The following is a 23,671-nucleotide window of genomic DNA, read 5'->3' as shown; positions in this document are numbered from 1 at the left end:
AGCCCCCAGCCACATGCCTCCTCCTAAAGGTTTCACAAGCTCTGCAAACAGACACCTATCAGAGGCCTACTATTCAAGTGCTGATGGGGGACATTTTTCAATCAAACCAGTACAACAGGTGAAGAAGGTGCTTGACACCAGCCCTGCCAATCCAAGTTTGACTCTGACCCACTTGGTGGAAGTTGTCTTACAAGTTGTCCTTTGACCTCCACACGTGTGTGTTACACACACACACACACACACACACACACACACACGGTGGGAGGGGGGAAGAAGAAAGAAAACATTGATTACTGGGTAGCAGGTTCTAAGAATAACAGTATGGTTTACAGTCAGAAACAAATGATCTTTCAGAGAAAAGCCTCTTGGCTCATTCTAGGTCTACCCTGTAATGTGCCCATAAACTGCTCAGGCTTCAAATAAGCCGAAAGCCTTTGCTTCCTAAAGCTACTTATGACTCCAGAGAGTGGACATAACCAACCATGCTGAAGCCAGATAGATACTAGGATCGCCAGCGTGGTTGTGCTGCAAAAAGCAAACTTTACTTCCCACCAACTGTAATAACCTGTGGTACTTCAAAATCATAAAAGGGGCATTACCTCATCAACAACCATTGGGTAGAAAATAAGCCACAAGCCATACCTAATTCTTCACAAGGAAGCAGTTCCCCCAACAGAAATGAACATCGAAGTACAAACCGAATTCAGAGGAGATACCGTATGTTAAATATGAGCCACTGAGAGGGCAGCTTACATCTCCTAGATATTTTATACTTCTAATGGAAAATAGAAAAATTATCCTTAAAGCCATGAAACTCATGAAACAATCACAAAATCTCTTATCCACTGAGTCCCTTTGCTACTCTACTGTGAATAAGAACATTCCGTTTGGACCTGGAGTCCACCAATATCAATTAATATCAGCGTCCATATCAATATCTTATCAGCGGATTATACTTGTGCTTTTGTGAGGGTCTCGGATCACAGGTTACAGAACTGATTCGCTGACTGTGAAATGACTTATCTTGTACAGCTGTCTACCACTACTGCCATCTGATTGTATGCGGTTGACTCCCAAAGTTAGCAAAGTCTCTGGAACCTGTGATATATATTCGCTTTAAAATTTACTATAAACGTGAGATATGTGACAACATAGAACTTTTATCACGTGAGCAGTGAAACTGGTCTGGTTGTGTAATCAGCTCCCTGTTCAAACTATGTGTTCATTATATTCTAGGTACGTGGATCAAAAAGGCACAGCTGTCATTTTCACAAGGGAAACACACATGGGCACGACTGCTCAGACTAATACATAAAACTTATCGGCATTCAAAAGCAAGCCAGGCTTCACCCACCTACCCCTCCACAATGGCAGTGACCACATGGACATATGCCTCTGCCACACACTGCAAGCTTTGTGTCTAGCTTCTTTTGCTTAACACTGTGTCTTTGAGGTTTACTCATAAGCAGCAGCTCACCATCGCTTGCACTGTTGTATAGTACTCTTTAGTGGAAACGAGTAATTTGTTTGTCTACTACTGATGGGTGTTTGAGATCACAAATGATCTGCCATAGGCCCAGTGAGCAGCTTTCAGAGTACACAAGCACCCATTTCTGATGACTGTGAACCTCAGAGTGTAAGGACCAAGTTCGGGAATTCTCAGCTGCAATAGATACTATCTGACCACTTGGCGGAGAGGTTACTTCAGTTTACACTCCACCTGCATCCAGTTGTCACATGATGAAGTCCTTTCTAATGGGGTTCAACTAGACTAACTAGGTACATTAAGGAATTACTGCAGGTTTTTACCGTTGTTTTTTTTTTTTTTTTTTTTTAGGGTACAAATTTTATATATTTTAAAGTAGCACTTACCTAATTAAACAATTACATTGGTCACATGTGAATTTAACCAAACACTTAAATCCCAGTTTTAAAATCAACACCTTAAAATCAGAATTGTGTCTAACTTCTCCCCAGACAGTAGCTGTTTCAACCCTCCAAGGAAAATCCTCCCAAATTTGTTAGTAGATAAAAACAGAGGACCAACCTATTATATTTCTAGAATTAGAAAATTTCTGCATGAAGTTTGAGCTAGTGAAGAGCAATTCAAACATTCTCTCAGCACTGATGTGAAAGACACGGTTGATGTAAAGTCTTCCTTGAAGATCTTTCTCAGGAATATTTTCTAGAAAAACAAAACACAAACAAAAGGAGAAGAAATTAAGGAAAGATAATTTCAACATTTCAGGGGAAGGATTTATTTTGTTTTGGTCTTAATACAAAACAGTTTTTAAATATGATTATCTTACTTCAGAAATCTAAAACTACAAATTGGAAACATTTATGGTAAGTATAAACAAGATCACAATTTTCAGTTGTTAAAACTCAGGCACATATAAACACTTATCTAGAATAAAATCAAAGTCCTATAAGATTCCACGTAAATGAATGTTTCATATAAAAAATATATGAAATGACATTTCAAGTCATACCGCTGAGTACATTTAGGAAGTACTAAGTCTCCAATGGTTCTATTTGCTGTGTGCACTGGTACATTGGCTTGAATGAGCTCACTTGGTTTACTGCTGGCTGCCCCAGATAGGGGTCACGCTATTCATGGTGCATTTTCAATTCCCTGCATTAACATAGGAATAACAATTCCTCCTGAAAGGTGTTCTTCAACACTGAGTAATGTCCAATGGAACAGTACTTGCTCCCCATGGGAACCCGACAGCTAAGCATCTGCTGGCAACTACCACAGCACATGAACTAAAGTCTGTTCACCTCTCATGTCCCTTGGACACAGTGCAGCAGCACGTGTTCACATGTATGTCAGACACTGTGCTAATCACCTTCCAGCATGACACATCTCAGCCTTACACAGTCCTTTGTGTAAGGTGACACTGTCGTCGTCCTCGACAGAGGAGGAAGGCATGGCATGGAGAGAATTGTCAGGAGTTTGAATCCACTCTAGCACATAAAAAAGTACCCTTCCTTTTACATCGTCTGAAAGAATTTAACTGAAAGGACTATAAAAAAAGAAGAAAGGAATAGAAAGAGGAAAAGGCAGAAATGGAAGCATGATTCTACAGGAAGAGTGGAAAGAACAGTGATGAGTTATCCCAAGGTTTATTCTCCACTGATACACAATAGAAAAAACATGACACAAGCTCCGAACCTCAAAAGCCAAGCTCCAAGGGTGGTGTGTGTAGAGCCTCTGCAGATACTAACCTCTGGGAGCCAGTGTGCTTGAAGGAAAGAGAATGGTCTACAAACCAGAAGAGAACTCTGCCCTGGACCACAACTGCTTTCCCTCTCATTATTGATGTGTGTTGTAAAGAATTTACAAACACCATGCAAATACTGATTTACCCTCTTCTTGTAAAAAAAAAAAAAAAAAAAAAAAAAAACACTATTTATAGGCAAAACGATTCACTGAGATTTCAATGGGCTCCTCCAGTGTAGAAATTGTTGCTGAAATTAGGCAATTTGCTAAGGTTCTGTAAGATAGCCTCCCTGCCAGGCTTCGGGAAAAGCTTTCTCTCACACAGAAGTATTATATGTTCATGATAAAAGAAATAAATACCCGGGGACTGGAGAGATGGCTCAGTGATTAAGAGAACTGACTGTTCTTCGAGAGTCCTGAGTTCAATTCCCGGCAACCACAGGATGACTCTTGTGAATGGTTCAGTCACAACAATGCTGAGAATGCACGGATCCCTAGGAAACTGGCTTTTACCTTAGGGGATGGGGGCATATGTCCCAGAAAAGACTAGCTCACACTCTAAACAGCAGTGCCTGAGAGTTTTTTGTTTTGTTTTGTTTTCTCCCACATCCCCACCAATACCTGTTTGGTTTTTGTTTGTTCGTCTGTCTGTTTTATTTATTTCATGTATATGAACACACTGTAACTGTCTTCAGACACACCAGAAGAGGGCGTTGGATCCCACTACAGATGGTTGTGAGCCACCATGTGGTAGCTGGGAATTGAACTCAGGACCTCAAGAAGGTCTGTTTGTTTTCTTGATGACAGACTTGCTAACTGGGATAACATGGAATCCCAACGTCATTATTTTTGGTTGGGTGGGTTGGGAGTGGGGGGTTGTCTGTTTTTTGAGACAGAGTTTCATATAGATGGCCTCAACTTGCCTGTGAGACCAAGGATCTAGTTTCTCCCAAGAGCTAAGAATGTTGAAGATTTTCATTTGTATTTATTGGCCATTTGTAATTTTTTATTTGAAAAGTGGTTTTAGGCTCATTTGCCCATTTATAAACTAAATTGCTTGCTCTTTGGCTGCTTATTTTTTAAATATTTTCCAGATATTAATCCTGTTTGATATGGCACAGACATCCCTCCCTTTTTGTAGGATGTCTTCTCACTCTATTGATTTTCTTTTACTGTTCAAATTTTTAACAACTGAATGCAATATGTACCAAGCTCAGCTGATATTTTCTCTACACCTAGACGCAGCCACCTCCTTCAAGAAACCCTGGGATTATAACTTTTCAAACGTGAGCTTCTTATTCATATTGGAAATGGAAAGATTACATGTATGTACACACCTCAATGTAATATTTTCATGTTTCTCCTAAGCCCCATTAGGTGACAGATTCTGAATTATGACTGATAAAAGTGCAATTTGCTATATCAGTATCAGAAATTAATAATATATTCTGCGTGGGAATTTGTCGAAGGAAATAAGTAAATGAAATAAATTATTCCTGCTTTGGATTTCTCATTTATGAAAGTCTTGACATTTCAATTCTCTCCAAACAACAATCCCAATAATACTGCTGCGGCACAGTAAGCTGGCAGGTGGTATTTTTTTTTTTTTTTTAATGCAGAAAAGACACTGTTCAACTCAGGAGCAGGGTACTATCGTCAATATAGAAAAAAACTCACTGCTTAAATTTGGCACTGGAGAGGGGGTTGCTGTTCCAGAGGACCCACATTTGGATCCCACACCCACACTGGACAGCTCACACCCCCCATCACTCTAGCTCCAGGAGATCCAACCCACACGAACATTCAAGCCTCCCAAGTTGATCTACTTCATCTGATTTCCCTCATTTTCTCCCTAATTCATTTCTTGCCAATGTCTTCATCACTTTACAAACTTGAGAAAATTGAAAGCCAGAGATTCATCGCCACACTCCTTTAAAAGATCTGACGGGTCTTAGAGTCACGTAGGAAAAACAGTGGATGTGCTCAAGTTAACATCGAACGATGATCTAATAAGAAAAACCCAATGCCTTGAAAGTTGGGGGAAAATATGTAGATGCTCACTGCTAGACCAGGCAGATTTTTAAGGAGGCACCAATAAGAAACACAGTATGACCAAGGTTCACGTACAGAAACTACACACTGTTTTCCATCATTCCTAGATGTGTGTGTAGCTTTAGAGTTTTCATGTTACTTTGCTAGGAACTCAATAATGAAATGACTTGTAAAGAGTAGGTTTGAATGAAGAGAAAATCACTCTTGGGCTGGAGAGATGGTTCAGTGGTTAAGAGCACTGACTGCTCTTCCAGAGGTTCTGAGTTCAATTCCCAGTGGTGGCTCACAGCCATCTGTAATGGGATCCGATGCCCTCTTCCGGTGTGTCTGAAGACAGTCACAGTGTACTCACATACATGAAATAAATAAATCTTTAAAATAAGAAAAAAAGGACACACACACACAAGAAAGAGAAAGAAAAAACACTCCTTGTTTTGGTGTCACTTGCCTATTCAGACACTGGGTGCCACAATAGATCTTCCCAGAGTGCTGGGTTCGGTCCTGCAGCACATGACTAATTCATACCCACTCATCCTAACCAGCAGGAGGCCTAGTAAGGCCTTGCTGCTCATCATCCCCACAGAGTTCATAGTTTCAAGGACTTCTTAGAAAACCTACTGTGTAATGACCACAGGTTATGAGCACTTGGAGAAAGTTGGGAGCACAGCTTACCAGTAAGTTTCCCACAAATGTCAGGGTTTTTGGTTTTGGGGGTTTTTATTATATTCTCAACTATTCCTGCTTCCTCTTACCCTAACCTCTTGGGCACACCTAATACAATATGTAGGCATGGAAGGGACATAGCGGGAAGACTTGGCATATGTCGGTCCTGTCTTGTGAAGCCCAGGTAACCTCAGCAGCAGCTGCTGCTCCATGGTGGGTCTCCCTCCTTCCTCTACAGAGGGTGGCTGCCCTGACTGATGGGATCATCCTCACGTTCTGCCCGGTCAGCAGCCCCGTGACCTCTGGCACAGGGAAGCAGCGTATCCTCTAACTTGGCCGCCGTTAGTGTTGAGGCTGCTATTCTGGTCTCTGACCTGCTCTTTGTCCCACTTCCTGTCCTTCCCTGTTTTGTTACAGGAGGGACAGCAGGAAGGATACTATCTGCCGAGCCTGTGCAACAATGTAAACTACACGATAAGAACAGCAGCCAGAGTGCAGCGCATTTGATACCTTTGATCCCAAAAGGAGGACTTTCTTTTGGTAAAGGCTCTGATTATTCATCATCATTAGTCTAGCTAAATCTACTGGCCCTCTTAAACCAAATAATTTATTTTACTTTTCATATTTTGCTTATTTATTGTGGAGATGGCATATGAGACATCACATGCACATAGGGTCAAAGGGCAATTTGCGGGAGTCAATTCTCTCCTTCCGTTGTGTGAACTCCAGGGACTGAACTCAAGTTATTTGGCTTGATAGCTAGCACCTTTACCCACTGGGCACCTCACTGGCCCCATAAATTAGTTTAAATACCATGTAGAACATTTAAATGTCATGTAGAATATTATTAGCAGGTTTATTTGTTAAAAAAATTTCAACTATAGAATGTTCTTTAAAAGTGACTTGATTATAGTTGTGTAGCTTAGTGTTTTTGAGGCACTCCACATGGAGTGAGGGAGGGCTGTGTCTGATGCTTTTGCCTGCCCATGGGAACCTTATTCTCCTACTGGGTTGCCTCATCCAGATTTGATATGGGGTATGTGCCCAGTCTTACTGCAACTTGATATGCCATGTTTAATTGATATCCCTGGAAGGCCTGCCCTTTTCTGAAGAGACATGGAGAAGTGGATGGTGAAGGGGAATGTGGGGGGAGGGTTGGGGACGAGGGGAGGGAAGGGGAAGTGTGGTCAGGATGTAATAATGAGAGAATAAATTAATAGAAAAAAATTAAGTGATTTGAAAATAAATTTCATATACACTGACTCTAATAATAAAGAGTTCAAAAGTAATTGTGAAGGCATGATCATGTGTCTGCTGTCAAAGTTATCTCTAAATGTTTCTCAAAAATATTCTAGAAGGTAACCAAAGTCAAAAGCATGTAATGTTACCCATACAGAGTGGAATAGTAATTTTTAAGTAATATCAATAAGGTAATCTTTTAAACTGGGTTGCTTTCCAGACATTTTTATTTCTTTTTGGAAGCCACATAGTAATTCAATTATATATGAATGATCAGGTGTATAAAGCCTGCCTTTGTTAAGATGGCTGTTTGGTTGGTTGAGGCAGTATGTCACTGTGTGCTTTGGCTAGTCTGGAACAAGCTGGCCTTAAACTTACAGAGAGTCACTTGTTTCTGTTTCCCAAAGGCTGAGATTAAAGTTGTGCACCACTGCCCCTAGCAGATATACCTTTGGAAAAAGATGAGAAAAAAGAAGTTGGGAAGACGTGGACATGGTACTCATGCCTTTAATCCCAGCTGCGGCAGACACAGGAGGAGCTCTGATTTCAACAAAACTAAAACGTGTTACAGGCCAGCCAGCCACCCAAGTCTACACAGTGAGAACCTATCTTTAACAGTAATAGTAATCAACAACAACAACCTGGGAAGTACTTTAAGTGAGAAGAAGATTAGAGTCAAAGATCTTGTCCTCAATCCACCCTCTGCACAGCTAACTCACAGATGTGTTAAAACAAAACCTCTGTTTATTTTCTTGTAGGTAGAGGAGACGTAGATGCAATACAGTTACTGTGGGGACATCTTACCTCAGTCTGTAGGAGAGGCATCGAGGCTTTTAGTAAGAGATTTGCTTTTCCACTGCATGAAAGCCGAGTGTGTGTGTGTGTGTGTGTGTGTGTGTGTGTGTGTGTGTATGTGTGTGTGGTGGGTAAGAACAAGTGTTTGGGCATGTTTGTGTGTGTGTGTGTGTATGTGTGTGTGGTGGGTAAGAACAAGTGTTTGGGCATGTTTGTGTGTGTGTGTACACATGTGTGCATGTGTCTATGAAGTTCAGACAACCTTCAGTGCTGTTCCTCAGGAGACATATTTTCTGACACCTGGTTTTGCCTCTCACTGGGACCCGGAACATATTGATCATGAGCAGCTGCCAGGCCAGTGAGACCAAAGATCTGCCTGTCCCTACCTTCCTGCTGTCGGGAGGGCAGCCTTGCACCACCATGGCCACCAAACCCATGCTGGGCTGGTCATGTGGGCGCTGGGGGTTGAACACAGGTCCTTGTGCTTGCACTGAGATAGTTCACCATGCCCCAACTTCCTAGTTCTGAACACTTGGAACTCTAAGTCACTCTAATGGAGACTTTGAAACCCCAGGCTTTGAGACGAAATAAAGATGGTCTCCCATTTTCTACACATATTCCTTCCTTCTCTGATTCTCTGTATGGGAGGCTGCCACAATCAATTCTCCCTCTGCACGCGCACACACACACACACACACACACACACACACACACACACACACACACCCAGCAAAGGTAAACATCAGAAGACATGTCTGGAATTCCGTTAAGATTAAATCTTTACCTTCGACCACAGAATCTGAAGTGCCGCTCTTGTCCAGAGAAAGGTACTCATTCTTGTTCAAGTCCAGTGACTTGGAGGGTACTCTGCTCAGCCTCTTCTCTGAGTCTAGCGAAGGACTTTTTCTCATATGTCTCTCACTCTGAGACTCCTCTTTTCCTGATCCCTAAGAGACAAACATTTTGGTTTAAAAGTTAAAACAAACAAACAAACAAACAAACAAAAAACCCTGAAGCATAGGTTTTACTGCAAGAACTTTAATATTAAATATGAAGAGTTCAGGGCTGAAATGCTGCTTTTTAAGATTGAGTGCTACTCTTGGTATGTCAGTGGGTAATGAAGGCCTTTCTTCACACAGTGGTGACTGGCAAACATATGAAGAACATTACATAGAAGGAATTCAAAGGAAGTTACCAGCATGGGAGTGGTTGGAACACAGAGGAAAGGAAACAGAAGATGACAATATGGGTCTTTTGAGACAGACAAGGGGAGAAGCCAGTCCCAGTTTAGTTTCCTTAGCCGGTGCCCACCTCTCTCAAAACCAGGAACTAAAGTAGAAATGGAAAGACCATAAAGAGACAGAAGTTATGGGGGTGCAGTGGAGAGAGGCAATTAACATCGCAACAAGCCTGACTGGTCCTACCATTAAGAGAATACGAGAAAGAGAATTAAAACATACTAAAGTACAATATGTATACTTCCTGGTCATGTTTAGTCAGGACAAGTCATTTTCACATTAACAGACATACTAGTAGATCGAGACAGCAAATGATGGGCATTAAATGTAAATGTCATTGTTATGTTATGATTCAAATAGAACTAACTATAATTAGTAAGGTAAGCACAAAATATGTATTAACTATACAGAAAAAAATATCCTCCTTGCCCTATCTGTGTGTACACAGATGAAAGAGCATATAAAACATACGTGGAACCCTCCTCTTTTCTGCCCTGCAAGATCCTCACCTAGCACTGAGCAAGATACTCAGCTCCAGGGAGAACAGGGGTTTTGACCACTGGTCAATCAGGAAGCTGAGTAGTAACTGGGACCCAGGACATAGCGTATTAAAGAGTTAGACTACCAGTTAGTATCCAGAGAACTGACTCTTCAAGCAGCCAAAATCAGGGGTTGATATACTTGGGGGTTGCATAGTAGAGAGCAATATGCTTGCTGAGTGGACTCAGAGCCTCTCTAAGAGCCAGGCAGAGCTCCACACTGTATCTTCTTGCTAACTAAATGTTATTTCCTATTATAGGCATATCAGTAAATGCCTATATTAAAAGTAAGAATGGGGCTGGAGAGATGGCGAGTAGTTAAGTGCACTGATTGCTCTTCCAGAGGACCTGGGTTCAATTCCCAGCACCCACATAGTGACTTAAAACACAAAAGTAAAAAAGTTAACAAACTGCTGACAATTGTATTGTTTTTATCTCCAGATAGTTTCCTGTACTTTACAAGGAATATTAATTCTATAACAATTTTTATTTAGAAAATAGTTGTCTCTGATTTTTGTTATTTTCAATTTGATGAAAGTTAAAAAAAAATCAAAGAAAGTGAAAAACAGACAACTTTTGCTAATCTCTAAGACCTGAGACTCTTACTATAATACTCCTTGGGGAAAAAAAGACCCAGGAGTTTGAAAACTATGTGTACATCAGCAAGAACACCATTGATCTATTGCATTCTTTTGTATCCCATTCGCTGCTAAGGATGGACAACTTCTTTCAGGGACAGACCAGAGGTAAGACCAACAGGCTAAGTACTGTAAGAGGGGACACATTAGACAGGGGAGATGGGAGGACTAAGTGACAGACTGGAGTCCTCAGAAGCCAGCCCTCAAGGTGGACTTTGGCAAATGGATAATGATTCTGCAAGCAGTCTTCCACCTTGTTCCCTTCCCTAACTGAGCATCCCACATACGGAGATTAACTTCCAGAATGGCATCTCTTGTGCAGTAGTCGATCCCTAAATGTCTCTTAGAGCACCATTGTATAAAAGCAGGCTGATGCCAAAGCATGAGGAAGGATGGTTGCTAAAGCAACCGTCGGGGGCCTTACACATGGATAAAACCTATGTCAGACTTTTCTAAACATTTACCCAGAGGAGATGCTAGGAGCACCCTGAGGGGCTCTAAGAAACAGAACCATTGCTAACTACATGCAGTTTTTCAGTAACAACAGGCTATATGGTTTTAGGACACTTCATGGATGCTAGAAATTGTTCTCAGTCCCTCACAGCTACCGAGTCACTTCAGTCTTGTCTTAGAAATCTTAGATTTTACTCTCACAAAGACAAAGCCTAAGCAGCTAACTTATTAAAAATGGTGCCTAGCAGGGACAGGCTCTGAAGCTCGGTGCTGCTGCAAAATCAGAGCAGCCCCGCTGCAGGCCCAAACAGGTGAAGCTGTGTTAAAGCACTCAGATCTTCCAAGGTGGTCTCTAAGTAGCTTGTTCTTCACTGAAAAATGGTTCGTCAGAAAAAAAAAATGGCACAGTATCTGTGGTGGAAAACACTCTGATGTGCATGGGACGCATTGCTATGCCACATTAGTGGTCAGTCTAAAAAGACAGGAGACCCTCTGAAGGGGCCGCCATTGGCAGAGGAGATACACTAGGAGTATCAGATAGCAGAGCAGTGAGCCAGGTATGGTGGTAAATGCCTGCAACCCTGTGCTAGGGAGAATGAAGAAGATTACACAGGTTTGAGGTCTGCCCAAGACATATGACAAGACTCTATCTGGAAAAAAAAAAAATGACTCCAAGTGATTAAAATTCAGTAAATGTTAAAGTTAACACACATAATACTAAGCAGCTAATTATAAAGCCCAATTGGACTGTCATATTTAATAGGTTATTTATGAAGTTTCTACTAAAAGAGAAAAGAAGTGTTTCCCATGACCAAGCCTGTGCTCACAGCTCAACTCTCCCCATGCAAAACACATTTTCTCCATTACACACACATTCCTTAACTCTTGGGGTAATTCTGCTGACTACAAGTTCCTACATCTTCTTATATTTTAAATGGCACTTGGTGTTTTAATATATGTTGCTCAGGGACCTACCGATAGCTCTGTGTCTTTGAAGAAAAGCACACACTTTCCCCACATAACCTCTTAGAGACTTCAACTCTCTTCCTAAAATAAAGTAGCAGCCAGACATCCCAAGCTTTTGAATAGTTTGAATACATTGCATTTTTGATTTGATCTGATCTTATGATTAACAGAACTCGGTATCCGGTGTAGGCTTTGAGGAACAGCAGATACTGACTCTTTTCTGTGAGTTTCCATCCAATGACTCTGTTTCTGAAGCTCTGCTAATGGACTCCTGTGTGAAGCTGAGGGCCTTGGAGAACTTCTCTTCTCTTTCCCCAGAGTCATCCACACTGCTTCTGCCCGGGCTTCTGTAGGAAACATGGCATTACAGAAGATTACATAAGATCAGCTCCACAAAGACAGCCCTCCGTGCTCCTCTTGAAGGTGTTTGCTAGGCTAACACATCGCAACAAAGAATAGATCGTTAAGCTATCCTCTTTAAGGCACCAGCTGACTTTATCCTTGAAAATAAAACAGATGTTCATATGCAAATCCATACATTTCAGAAACTACTAAAAAAAACGTAATAAAACACAAGTAGCCCCACCTAATCTGATGTATATGGCTTAAGGCTGCATTGTAAAACCACAGAGCTTCAAAGATTTGGGAAGATGTTTTGAGTTGGGTGCCAGTGGGCACCAGAAGGCAGTTTTACATCTTGTCTTGCTTCTGACTTAGTCTCAACGAAGATAACCAGGCCCTCTAGGAGGTAGAAACTCCTCGTGTCTAAATATAATGGCCATCAGTCAGGCTGAGACAGGACAGAAAGACAGGAAAACAAGGGAATGTTGGAAGGGAAATAGGCTCCTTCACTCTGAGATCTGGTTTGCACTTCCTCCTGGCTGAGAGTCAAGAAACTTCAACATAGGAGCTGGAGAGATGGCTCAGTGGTTAAGAGCACTGACTGCTCTTCCAGAGGTCATGGGTTCAAAAAGCAGCAACCACATGGTGGCTCACAACCATCTGTAATGAGATCTGATGCCCTCTCCTGGTGTAAGTGAAGACAGCTACAGTGTACTTACATATAATAAATAAATCTTAAAAAAGAAAGAAAAAAAGAAAGAAAGAGAGAAAGAGAGAAAGAAAGAGAGAGAGAGAGAGAAAGAGAGAGAAAGAGAGAAAGAGAGAGAAAGAGAGAAAGAGAGAGAAAGAGAGAAAGAGAGAAAGAGAGAAAGAGAGAAAGAAAGAAAGAAAAGAAAGAAAGAAAAGGAAGAAAGAAAAACTTCAACACAAATGACAGAATCGAGACTGTTGGCAACAAGGCAAGTGGTTTGCGCCTTCAATTCCAGCACCTGAAGACAGAGGCAGGAGGATCTCTGAGTTCAGGGCAAGTCTGGTCTACAAAGGAAGCTCCAGGAGAGCCAGAGCACACAACCTTGCTCAAAACAAAACACCTGCCTAAAAAGCTAGTACTAGTTTTCCTAAAGAAAATAAGGATGTTCAAACAAACAACCATCTGTGTTTATTTAGATGAGAATGCTTATGGCCTGAGGCTTAACTATGATGAGCATTCCTCTCAGCCCTAAATCTGAGCAGCACACCATAAAAAGTCATGCTATAATTTCTTTTACAAGAAAATTATTTTAAGTAAAATAAGTTTTACTCACATATTAATATTTGATTTCTAAAACTTTACTAACTTTTAAACTTTATCCTTAAGCCTTGTAATGAATTAAGTATACCCTTTACACAAGATAACTTAAAATGACAGGACCATATATGCACACATCCACTGTAAAGAAAGTGACCCTTGAGAAGCCCTGCGCCCATGTCATAGATGTGTTCTTTTTCCTCCCTGTCTCTATTTTTGCTCCAGCCCCCAACCTTGTACTCAGATCAAGCATGAACTAGCACCTGCCTCTCTTATCTACTTAAAAAACCTGGTTTCCTTTCACTTGTCCTGAAATTCTTTTCTGAGCTGAGAATCCAGCTCTACCTGAATTCAGGTCTCTAAGAGTAGTGTGGGTTCCTCAGACCCCATTGTAGCTGACAAGCTACTTAATCCTAACAATAACTTGTAAAAATACGGCCTTCAAACAGTTATAGTGCCAAGACTACAGCAAATGTTCTAAGATCTGCTTTACTGTATCTAAGGAGCATAACCAACCCAACCAGTAATCTATCACCAAATACAATTCCCATGTAATAATTATTACATGTACATAAAGACTTAAATAAAGTATCAATCTAACATCTTATGCAATATTAGCCCACGAATGAGTTTAAAAAGCTAGAAAATATTATATTCCTGTCTAAGTTAGGGTCACTATTGCTGAGGAAAAGGATTTATTTGGCTTACACTTCCATGTTGCTGTTCATCTTCGAAGAAACCTAGACACAAAAGCAGATGTAGAGGGATGCTGCTTACTGGCTTGCTCCCATGGCTTGCTCAGCCTGCTTTCTTGTAGAACCCAGAACTACTACCACCTAGGGATGGCACCACCCACCATGGGTTGGGCCCTCCCCCATCAATCACTAATTAGGAAAATGCCTTACAGCTGGATCTTATAGAGGCATTTTCCAAGTTGAGGTTCCCTCCTCTCTGATGACGCTAGCTTGTGTCATGTGGACAGAAAATTAATCAGCACAAGCCCTACTTAACTCTGTCCAAATAAAGATTAGTAGGCCTGCTACCCGCTCCCTCCTGGATAGGCAGAATGGTGGGGCTCTGTGGGGAGCAAAAGGGGGAACAAAGGATCCTTGAAATAGCTTACCAGTTGAGTATGGAGATCTCAGGAGAAAGAAGAGGAGAAAGGGAGAGAAGAAAGGAAAGAACACAAGAATGAGAACAGAGACAAAAAATACGGAGGACTGAAGCTACAAAGGTTTAAAGCAGACTTGTTTTCAAAAGAGAGGGAGCAAGGGAGAACTGGACACGAGGGTCCAATTCCATATGTTCATAGAAAACAGTCATGAGGAGAAGACAAAACTGCTTCACTGGTGACCTCAAATGTGTATGAGATACTCAAAATATGTATTCTTTCCTGCTTCAGAGGCTACAACATTCAAAAATCAGCAGAGACCTCGAAGGCCTTCGAATCCCACTGCCTCGTGTTCATTGAAATTGAGGCCTGAAAATGTCCACAGATTTGCTTGAGATATTTCAGCTACAAAGCACAATCCAGGGCTGCTGAGACGGCTCAGTGGTTAAGAGCACTGACTGCTCTTCCAGAAGTCCTGAGTTCAATTCCCAGCAACCACATGGTAGCTCACAACCATTTGTAAGAGAATCTGATGCCCTTCTGGTGTGTCCGAATTAAGCAACATTCATTAAATAAATAAATCTTTTTTTAAAAAGACCATAAAAAAAAGCACAATCTAGATCTTATTGACTATACCCCAGATCTTACTGACTGTACTCCAAGGCTCTCTGCATTAGTAAACTGACTTTCTACATCATTTCAGTAACTCGGGAATACCAGTAAACCAGCAGTGCAGTGGAAAAATGTGAACTTTACAGGAAAGTTATAAAATATGCATGTGCAACCATGTGAAAAAGACTATAAAATATTGATATAAACTGAGACAACATAGGTTGGAGCAGGAGAACAGAAGACTGCCCAGAGGAGGAAAGCACCTACGTATGTATTAAGTCTTTCAACATATTTACATTACAGGATTTGGAAGGCAGCAGAGATGGCTCAGCTGTTATCTGCCAGGCTCCTAACCAAAACAGCAAGATCTGGTCCTTGGATCTTGGCTTCTCTCACTTAGCATAATGTTTGCCACAGAATTTTAATGTATTACTTTTGTTTATTGAGACTATGGCCTCAATTAACACTGATAAGGCATATTTTTACTCGGACAGTTAGTAAAATGTTCACACTTCTTAATGAATAGTTGTCAAAATAATCACTCTCCTGACTTCTTTATCACACTGTGGCAGCACAGGACCCTGGCATTTCCATTGCTTGCATCTCCACAGCACTGTTAGCACCTTTGACTACTATGTGGTCAGTGTTTACTGAGTACTATGCATATTTCACTGTGCTAGAGGGCCTTCGAGGAAAAGTCCGGAGACCTCCCTACCCCTCAAACTGCTCTAGTGTCTCCTGTGAACTTGGAGACCTCACCAGCCCCTGCTCCAGATCCTTGATTAAAAGGCATCCTAGAAGCAAACGCTAAGAGCATAGGCTCATCTTTAACATCTCTTTATATGCCACAGGTGCTTACCCACTTAGCAAATAAGTTTCTTCTCTCCCAACTTACACTCTACCAACAAGAGGGTAAACCGAGCCAAACGATGAGTTCATAGATGCTCAGAACTGAAAGGACCTACAATATTCCCACTGGAACGGTTCACGGTGCACCTTGACATTCTAAGTTGCCTCACTGTACCTTGGCTGCACATTTTCTTCAATTGATAACGACAAGTGTTCCATTTCTTCAGCATTTAAGCCTAGCTCCGTGCCATAGTTCTGCTGGAGCAGTTGCCAGAACTCCTGTCTGGTCAGGCTCTAAGAGGACAGAAACATTGCATGACTATTGGAAAATGCAACAGATAGTGTAACAGTAATTCAAAGCACAGAGGCCAAAGTCAAAGGAGCGGTGGCATGAGCCATCAAGGTGTGGCTCTGACAGATCCTGGCCTAGTTGTCTCCGTTTTCTATTAAAAGGGGGGAGAGGAGCTAATGGGGGCTGGGCACATAGATTTAGTGGTTGAGGAGTGAATACTATCGACAAGGCTCTGAGCTCAATTCGCAACGCTAAAAAGGAAAGGTTAAGTATGTTCAATGGTAAGAGGCTATGCAAAGGAGCTGGAGGGGAAGACCCATGCATAAGAGCACTGGCTGCTCCTCTAGAGGACCTGGGTTGGATTCCCAGCACCTGCACAGTGGCTCACAACCATCTATATAACTCCAGTTCCAGGGGACTTGCTGGTCAACTCAGGCACACGAGTGGTGCACAGACCTACATGTGAAAACAATAGTTAAATAGATCGTTTCCCACCTGAGACAGGGTTTAGTCATATTCTCCAGGCTGATCTCAGACTCTGTTGTCCAAAGGAGTTGAAACTAAAAGGCACATCCCCACTTAGAAACTCGTGCGTTTTCAAAGTGTGCAATAAAGCAGCTACTGTGCATAAGTATACTCAAGTAAAGATGTTTAAAGTGCTTTTTTTTATATAAAAGTAAGCTACTTATCATTTCTGGTAATTACTGATCTGAAATCCATACAACCTATGCTCACAATTCAGAGTTGTCCTAAATGTCAACCCAGAATCAAAACTTTTAATTCACTATTCAATCTGAATATTTTAAGCAATTTTTAGAACTTCAGATACCAATGAGCTCTAATTATATTTTCCTAAAATATAAAATGCAAGAAAATAATCTTCATAATACTAATTTACTTTTAATAAAATCCAGTTTGCTTTCTTTATAGATAGCTTATCAGTGGTAAAATCACCAAATACAGCAGAGAAATGAATCCGTGGGTAAGAGTGCTTGCTGCTCCATCAAAGGACCAGTGTCCACATCCTAGTTCCCATAAAAGGCAAGTCACAAACTCCAAAGGATCTGACACACCAACCCTTCTGGATTCCATGGGCATCACACACACACACACACACACACACACACACAATCGACCCACTTTAAAAAACCTTAATCACTAAATAAAGCAAGCTGTAAAGTATTTGGAAAAATAACATCATATTATAGTAACAGACTGGTTTCTAGGAACATTACAATTAATTATATGATTAAGCAAGACAAGAGAGAGACAGTGTGGTACTTGAAGCAACTGTGAACAAGATCTTTCATCCATTCCACAGCTCTTTATTGGCAATGAAATGTGTGGCACTGCACTAGATTCCAAGGGTATAAACACAATCTCTGCATTAAGTACTGCAACGGCTTGTATACGCTTGGCCCAGGGAGTGACCTTGTTGGAGTAACTTAAGACCCTCACCCTAGCCTCCTGAAAGTCAGCCTTCTACTAGCATCCCTCAGATGAAGATGTAGAACTCTCAGCTCCTCCTGCGCCATGCCTACCAGGAAGCAGCCATGCTCCTGCCTTGATGATAATGGACTGAACCTCTGAACCTCTGAACCTGTAAGCCAGCCTCAATTAAATGTTGTCGTTATAAGAGTTGCCTTGGTCATGGTATCTGCTCACAGCAGTAAAACCCTAACTAAGACAAGTACTTATATTTGAAGTGATATAGGGCACAGTTAAATAAGAGACGCATGACCATGTGCTAAGTGGGCTGGTAGATTCCGTGGGATAGGGGAGTGCAGAAGAAGATGTTGTTGAGGACCAGGGTGGCCAGGTAAGGCTCCACGGTGGAGATGGGCTTTTGGGTAAGCTGGAGGAAAGACGGTGTGGGGAAGGAAAATTGGGAGAGATGAGGAGAATGCAACCAGTGCATACGGAGGGAATAGTTGGATGGAAGGAAGTAATGTTAGTTCCAAAGCCAGCAAGTCATCTGTTGTCCAATTAGAGAAATGTTCTAAAGTTAGGAAGTAGAATGTAAAAATACATAATAGGGTCAAATGTATAAAGACCCTGAGTTTATATAATGCGGCATTCCCTCCTCCTCCCGGGAACAGCTGTGTGTCCCTGTTTGATGTGATGACTCCTGTTACATTTTGTGGAACCAGGGAGCTTAAAGGGAAAACACCTGTACTTGTGACTGTTATATCCCAGTTTGCCAAGCCCAGATGACCAGACAACCACAAGAACAGTGGATGACAACTCAGATGACAATCCACATTTCAAAATGTTAAAAGTATCCAAATACCTACACCAGAGAAGTCAAGCTAAGAAAAAACAAGCCTCTTTACTAATCATACTAACACAAAGCAGAAATCTCGGGTTGGAGAACTCTAACTGAAAACACATGTAGAAAACAAATTCTGTGATGTTCTCTATTTACTAGAACTATCTTTTTAGTGGATGAAGTCTTCTCAAGGTGAATATCCAGAGAAAAGGCCCATTAGTGACAGTTAGGAAAACTGCTGTCCTTGGTCCTAAAGGGACTTGCCTTCTGCCCCCAGAGATCCTGGTGTGGATTCTGTTTTCATAACAACAATTCATACTGAGAATTAACTAAGTCTTCCAGGGACATTATCTTTGGGACCGTTTTCATGTCACTAAAGCATGGTTAGCTAGCTTTACCAAAAAGAAGACAATTTTCAGCACAATCATGTTAGATTATTAACCTTTCACCAAAAAGAAAAAAAAAAAACTTTTTTGAAATAATGGACGTTTCTGAAGATAAAAACTAAAGCAAACAAATGAATTGGTGGTGAACACTCAGCTTCCTAACGGTAAAAGACATGCAACTAGCGAGTAAAACACTGAGAACAAAATGCTATTTAAGTTAATTAGCAAGATAATTTCAACATACATTTTTATCCATTAGTTGAATGTAAACACATAATTGGTTAATGGAAAACAAAACAAAACTCATTTAATTCACCGAGTTGTAGATTTGCTAATTTGTTTTTTTTAAAGTGACTATTTCTGCAAGGTTGTACAGCTGTCGCAAAAAACGTGACAATTTACAATCATGCTGTTCAGACATGACAGCCTTGAGAAAAAGCAACTTTTTCAGGATTTAGTCGCTGATCTTTAAAACAACAACAACCAAATAAACAAACAAAAACAAAGAAAGCAAACGACCTACATGAAAGCCCACCACCTACCTGCAAAGGAACGGAACAGCTCTGGGTTCGGCCTGCAGCTACTCGAGCAAAATAAAGATGGACCAAACAGTAATCAGATAGGAGTCAAAAGTCAGCCGATCAATGTCTGGCCCAGAAAGCTTTGTGTTTTAAGTACTCTGTTAAGTCTTTATCCACAGTAGAGCTTCACATCTTTGATAACAGCTAAGCAAACCTGCTACTTCAATTTCCTACTCTGTTCTGAGGCACTTGGCCACGGAAAAGGCAAGTTGCGGTGCAGTTTGAAGCTTCAGCTTCCTGGTTCTGAGCACCAGCCCTCTTTCCAGGGCCAGGCCAACTGCAGAGCTGAAGTCACACCTCACTCTACAGGTTCCTAAGCCACGCCCGCTGGAAGAGGCTAGGTAAACAATGTTTTATTAAAGGGACGGTTCCTAATTTCTTCTACTGTACACACAGATTAGCGACGGGATGCGATTGAAAGATCTTACGTGTACTCGATTGATGTAAAATACCTACTGCGATATTACTTTAACCCCACGTGAAAATTAACTATGTTAAAACTTAAACGTCCCCATGACAACGGTTTCCAGTTCAACTCTATCGAGGCATTAATATCTGTTCAACTTCAGCGCTGACCCGTATTCTCACGAGACTCCCCTCTTTACAACTAGATAGATCCTGTCCTCCTGAGTACCCCAAATGGAATGTCGGGGAGTAGCCGGAAGAGCCAGCTCTTCGGGTAAGGCATTCAGCATGTCTTTCGTCACTGCAAAGTTTAAGGTGACATCTTCATTACTCGATGATTCTTTTCCCTTGAAAATACCTCTGGCTTTAGTTCATTCAGGACAATTTCCTGGCAGTCCTGGACTACAGCAAATGGGACAAAGAGTCTCATCTACCAATTCTAATTGTTCCAAAGAGAAATGTTTTAAATGAGAAGTCAAACTTGCCCTAATTTCTAACAGTTCTCACTGTTAATTTAGTAAAGTCTAAACAGACAGGTCTAATGTTACTTGAAGAACTACCAAGACCAGCTTTTGAGGATACCCTGAAGAATCCCACGCACCTCCTGTCAATCCCATTGTGGGTAGCACACACCGTTAATACCAGCATTCAGGAGGCAGAGGCGGGCTGATCTCCTGTCTACATGGGGACATGTGGGGGGAGGTTCTAGGACAGCTAAAAAATAATACACAATTAAAAGACCCTATCTTAAGATAAATGAATAAATAAAGACAGATTGACTCCCTCCTAGGAAGGAGGCACGTGACAGTTCGGTATATTATACTACTAGGTTCTCATTGGTTGAAACTGTGGGTACACATACTTCCTCTGCTGACCAAATAACCGTGGGAACGTTTATCTGTAATTGATGTTCATGTTCACTAACAACAAAAAACATTTGGGAAGAACAAACCTACTGGTAGGCAGATAACTACATTTAATTTGCTTAAAGAAGGAAACAGAATCACCCCCAATCCCCACAAAAAAAGTTGGACCCTGAAGAAAGCCCAGGAGGCAATTCGTAAGTAGAGGAAGAACGGATGTCCAAAAGGGTTCAAGGAACGAACAGAGTGAAGGGGAAAATCCAGTTTCCATGTGGAGGAGGAGGACAAAGGTACCAAACACTGTCGAGAGGTGACTCGAGATGAGGATGTGATCAGCAATGTGTGGCTAAGGCCAGCATCCAGAGAGTGAGGCCACCTGGGACTCAGGTCACTAGGATGATGAAGCGTGTGTGCTATGAGGTGGAGGAGGAGCCGGGTCATGGGGCACAGTGTATGTCAGGCTGAATCACACGGCCTCTGTGCTGTGGAACATAACCTCATGGGTTCACGCAGGAAAGGAATGATGTCAGTCGTGCTCCCAAAAGTCACGTTTAAAACTCCACTCAACAGCCTCAAGACAGACTAGTGTTAGAAAGAGCCATCTAGGTGAATGATGAGGCCCTTGGCGACAGTGGACACGATTGGCAAAGAAGATAAAAGAAACAAGGATTGGCCATGGTTCTGGCTTGTACGGCTGGCCTGAAGATAGGAGGAGTGGTTCTGTCAGCCAAAAGGAGGAGGAGGAAGAAGAGAAGGAGGAGGAAGAGGAGGAAGATAGGAACAACTTAAGAATACATATTTTTGCCCTGCAGGCTATCATGTAGCAAATATAATTAAAATCGTAATGTTGGTGTCTTTTTCATGAGGCAGATTTAAATTTTGCATTTATTAGATTAAGACTACCAATGGAGTCAAGTAACTGCAGAGCAGCCTCAGCTCTGCCAATGCCCTGGCTTGGGTTCAGGCAGGCTGAGCCCAGTGAGACATGCTCACACACTGTGGATGCCCATTCAGCTGGAAACGCCTCTCGTATCACAGGGACCCATATCCTAGAGACAAGAAAGCTTCCTGCCTGCTACTCTAGCAGTCATCAGAAAGTCTATGACAAGCATGACTGACTGAGCAAAGGGAGCTGGCATTCAGGAGCAACTTGCTGACAGTTCGTCTCTGCCTCACCTCCTTACATTTCTGTGCTGATCTAAGTCTGCCTGTGCACCCTTCTTTTCAACCCTGTGGTCTTGCACTTTGTCCAAAGAAGCCTCTAGCAAGCTAACGTGTCGTTCTTTCTTTATACACACACAGTGATGTATTCTGTCGGTTGTTTTTAAACTCTCTCCTTTCCCAACACACTGACAACTAAGACCCTCCCCTACAACCACTCTAGTAGGTAAGCCTCAAAACAGAATCCAGAGTGACAAATCAGAATGCAGGAAGAGTATGCCTGTGGACGTTTGAACAGCTCCCCTTATGCCCTCGTGTAAGAACACGTTTGGCCGTTGGGAATAAGGCTGAAAGTCGTGCTGTCTAAGCCTTAAACTTTTACATGAATGTAGGTTTCTGCTCTGTGAGGTACTGAACCTAAAACTTCATTTTCAGGATGTGCAATCTATGTAGACAGGTGTGTGTGTGTGTGTGTGTGTGTGTGTGTGTCTGTGTGTGTGTGTGTGTGTTCAGGTGTGTGTGCTTGCATGCATGGTGGGGGATGAATTTGGGTGAAAGGAGAGTCTGGCTGTGGGTGTGAGTATGTGTGTGCCACTGCATGTGTGCAGAGGTCTGAAGACAATCTCAGGTGTGAAACCTTGCCTTGCACCCTCTTTGAGGCAGGGTCTCTTGTTTCCTGCAGTGTGTGCTAGGCTATCTGGCCTGCAAGCTCTCAGGTATCCTCCTGTCCCCATCGCCTATCTAGTGACAGGTAGGATGTGTCCTACAGAGTTCTGTGTCCTTTAGTGAGCTGTGAGGATCCAAGCTCAGGTCCTCAAACTTTTAGTAGCAAAGCACTTTACCTACTGGGACATGTCTCCAACTGAGCACTCAAATTCCAAGGAGGACCTGTTTCCTGGAGCCCACCCCTGCTGAGAAATATAGTACAAAAGAAAGCTTGATTGTCTGTGACTTCTACCTATACAAAAATCCTAAATCCTATGACAAATACCCAATGGCAAAATAACATAAGAATTAAGTTCAACTGAGCTTTAGCAACAAAACCTTTGATTTTAATCCTTGTTATTACTAATAGCCATATGTGTGTTTATACATATAGATGTATCTGTCTTATTAATTCAACTGTTCAGAAGTTTCTTTTATACTTCAGTTTTTAAACATATTAGAAGCCAGAAATGAGGTAAGCTCCCTCCCTACCACCTGTAGATCAGGATGTAAAGTTCTCAGCGCCAAGGCTATGCCTGCCTGTGTACCATCATGTCCCCACAATGAGGACAATGGACTAAGCCTCTGACACTATTACCCTTCACTACTCAAGAAAACCTTGCAGCAGGTGGAGATTACTATAGCAAACCACAACCAATCAAAATGCAGAGTTGTGGAGCCCAGGTCCAATGGCTACATCTACCAAACACCCCACACCTAAGACTTGAGAAACATTGCAGAAGAAGCAGCAGCAGAAAGATTGTAAAAGCCGAGAATTTCCTGAGATTGTGTCTCCTAGTAATATCCTAAGCTATACCAGTAAAGTTTGGCAAATATGTCTGCCCAAACCCACGACGCCAATGAACATGAGGCCTCAGTCCTACAGAGAACTCCACACAACCAAGTGAAGCTGGGGGAGGGGCAGCTCGTCCTCTGCAGGGAAGAACACACTGGTTGTCCATTGACAAACAGTCAACCCTGAAAACATATGCAAGTGC

General features: G+C 41.9%; 1 protein-coding gene across 1 annotated transcript in view; it reads right to left on the bottom strand.

Moving 5' to 3' along the window:
- GRAMD1C (GRAM domain containing 1C) overlaps positions 1–23,671 on the bottom strand; it is a gene marked incomplete at both ends in the record, with an annotated part of 73,020 nt that overhangs the window by 14,878 nt on the left and 34,471 nt on the right. Inside the window, 4 exons of the mRNA XM_080918838.1 lie at positions 2,048–2,185; positions 8,760–8,922; positions 12,024–12,156; positions 16,187–16,305. Of these exons, the coding sequence (XP_080774964.1) occupies positions 2,048–2,185; positions 8,760–8,922; positions 12,024–12,156; positions 16,187–16,305 (553 nt within the window). The remainder of the gene's footprint in view (positions 1–2,047; positions 2,186–8,759; positions 8,923–12,023; positions 12,157–16,186; positions 16,306–23,671) is intronic.

The sequence above is a fragment of the Micromys minutus genome (assembly GCF_963924665.1).
Source record: "Micromys minutus genome assembly, chromosome: 7".
In the NCBI taxonomy this organism is placed as follows: domain Eukaryota; kingdom Metazoa; phylum Chordata; class Mammalia; order Rodentia; family Muridae; genus Micromys; species Micromys minutus.
The sequence above is the reverse complement of the archived record's forward strand: the minus strand, read 5'-3'. Positions and strand labels throughout refer to the sequence as shown.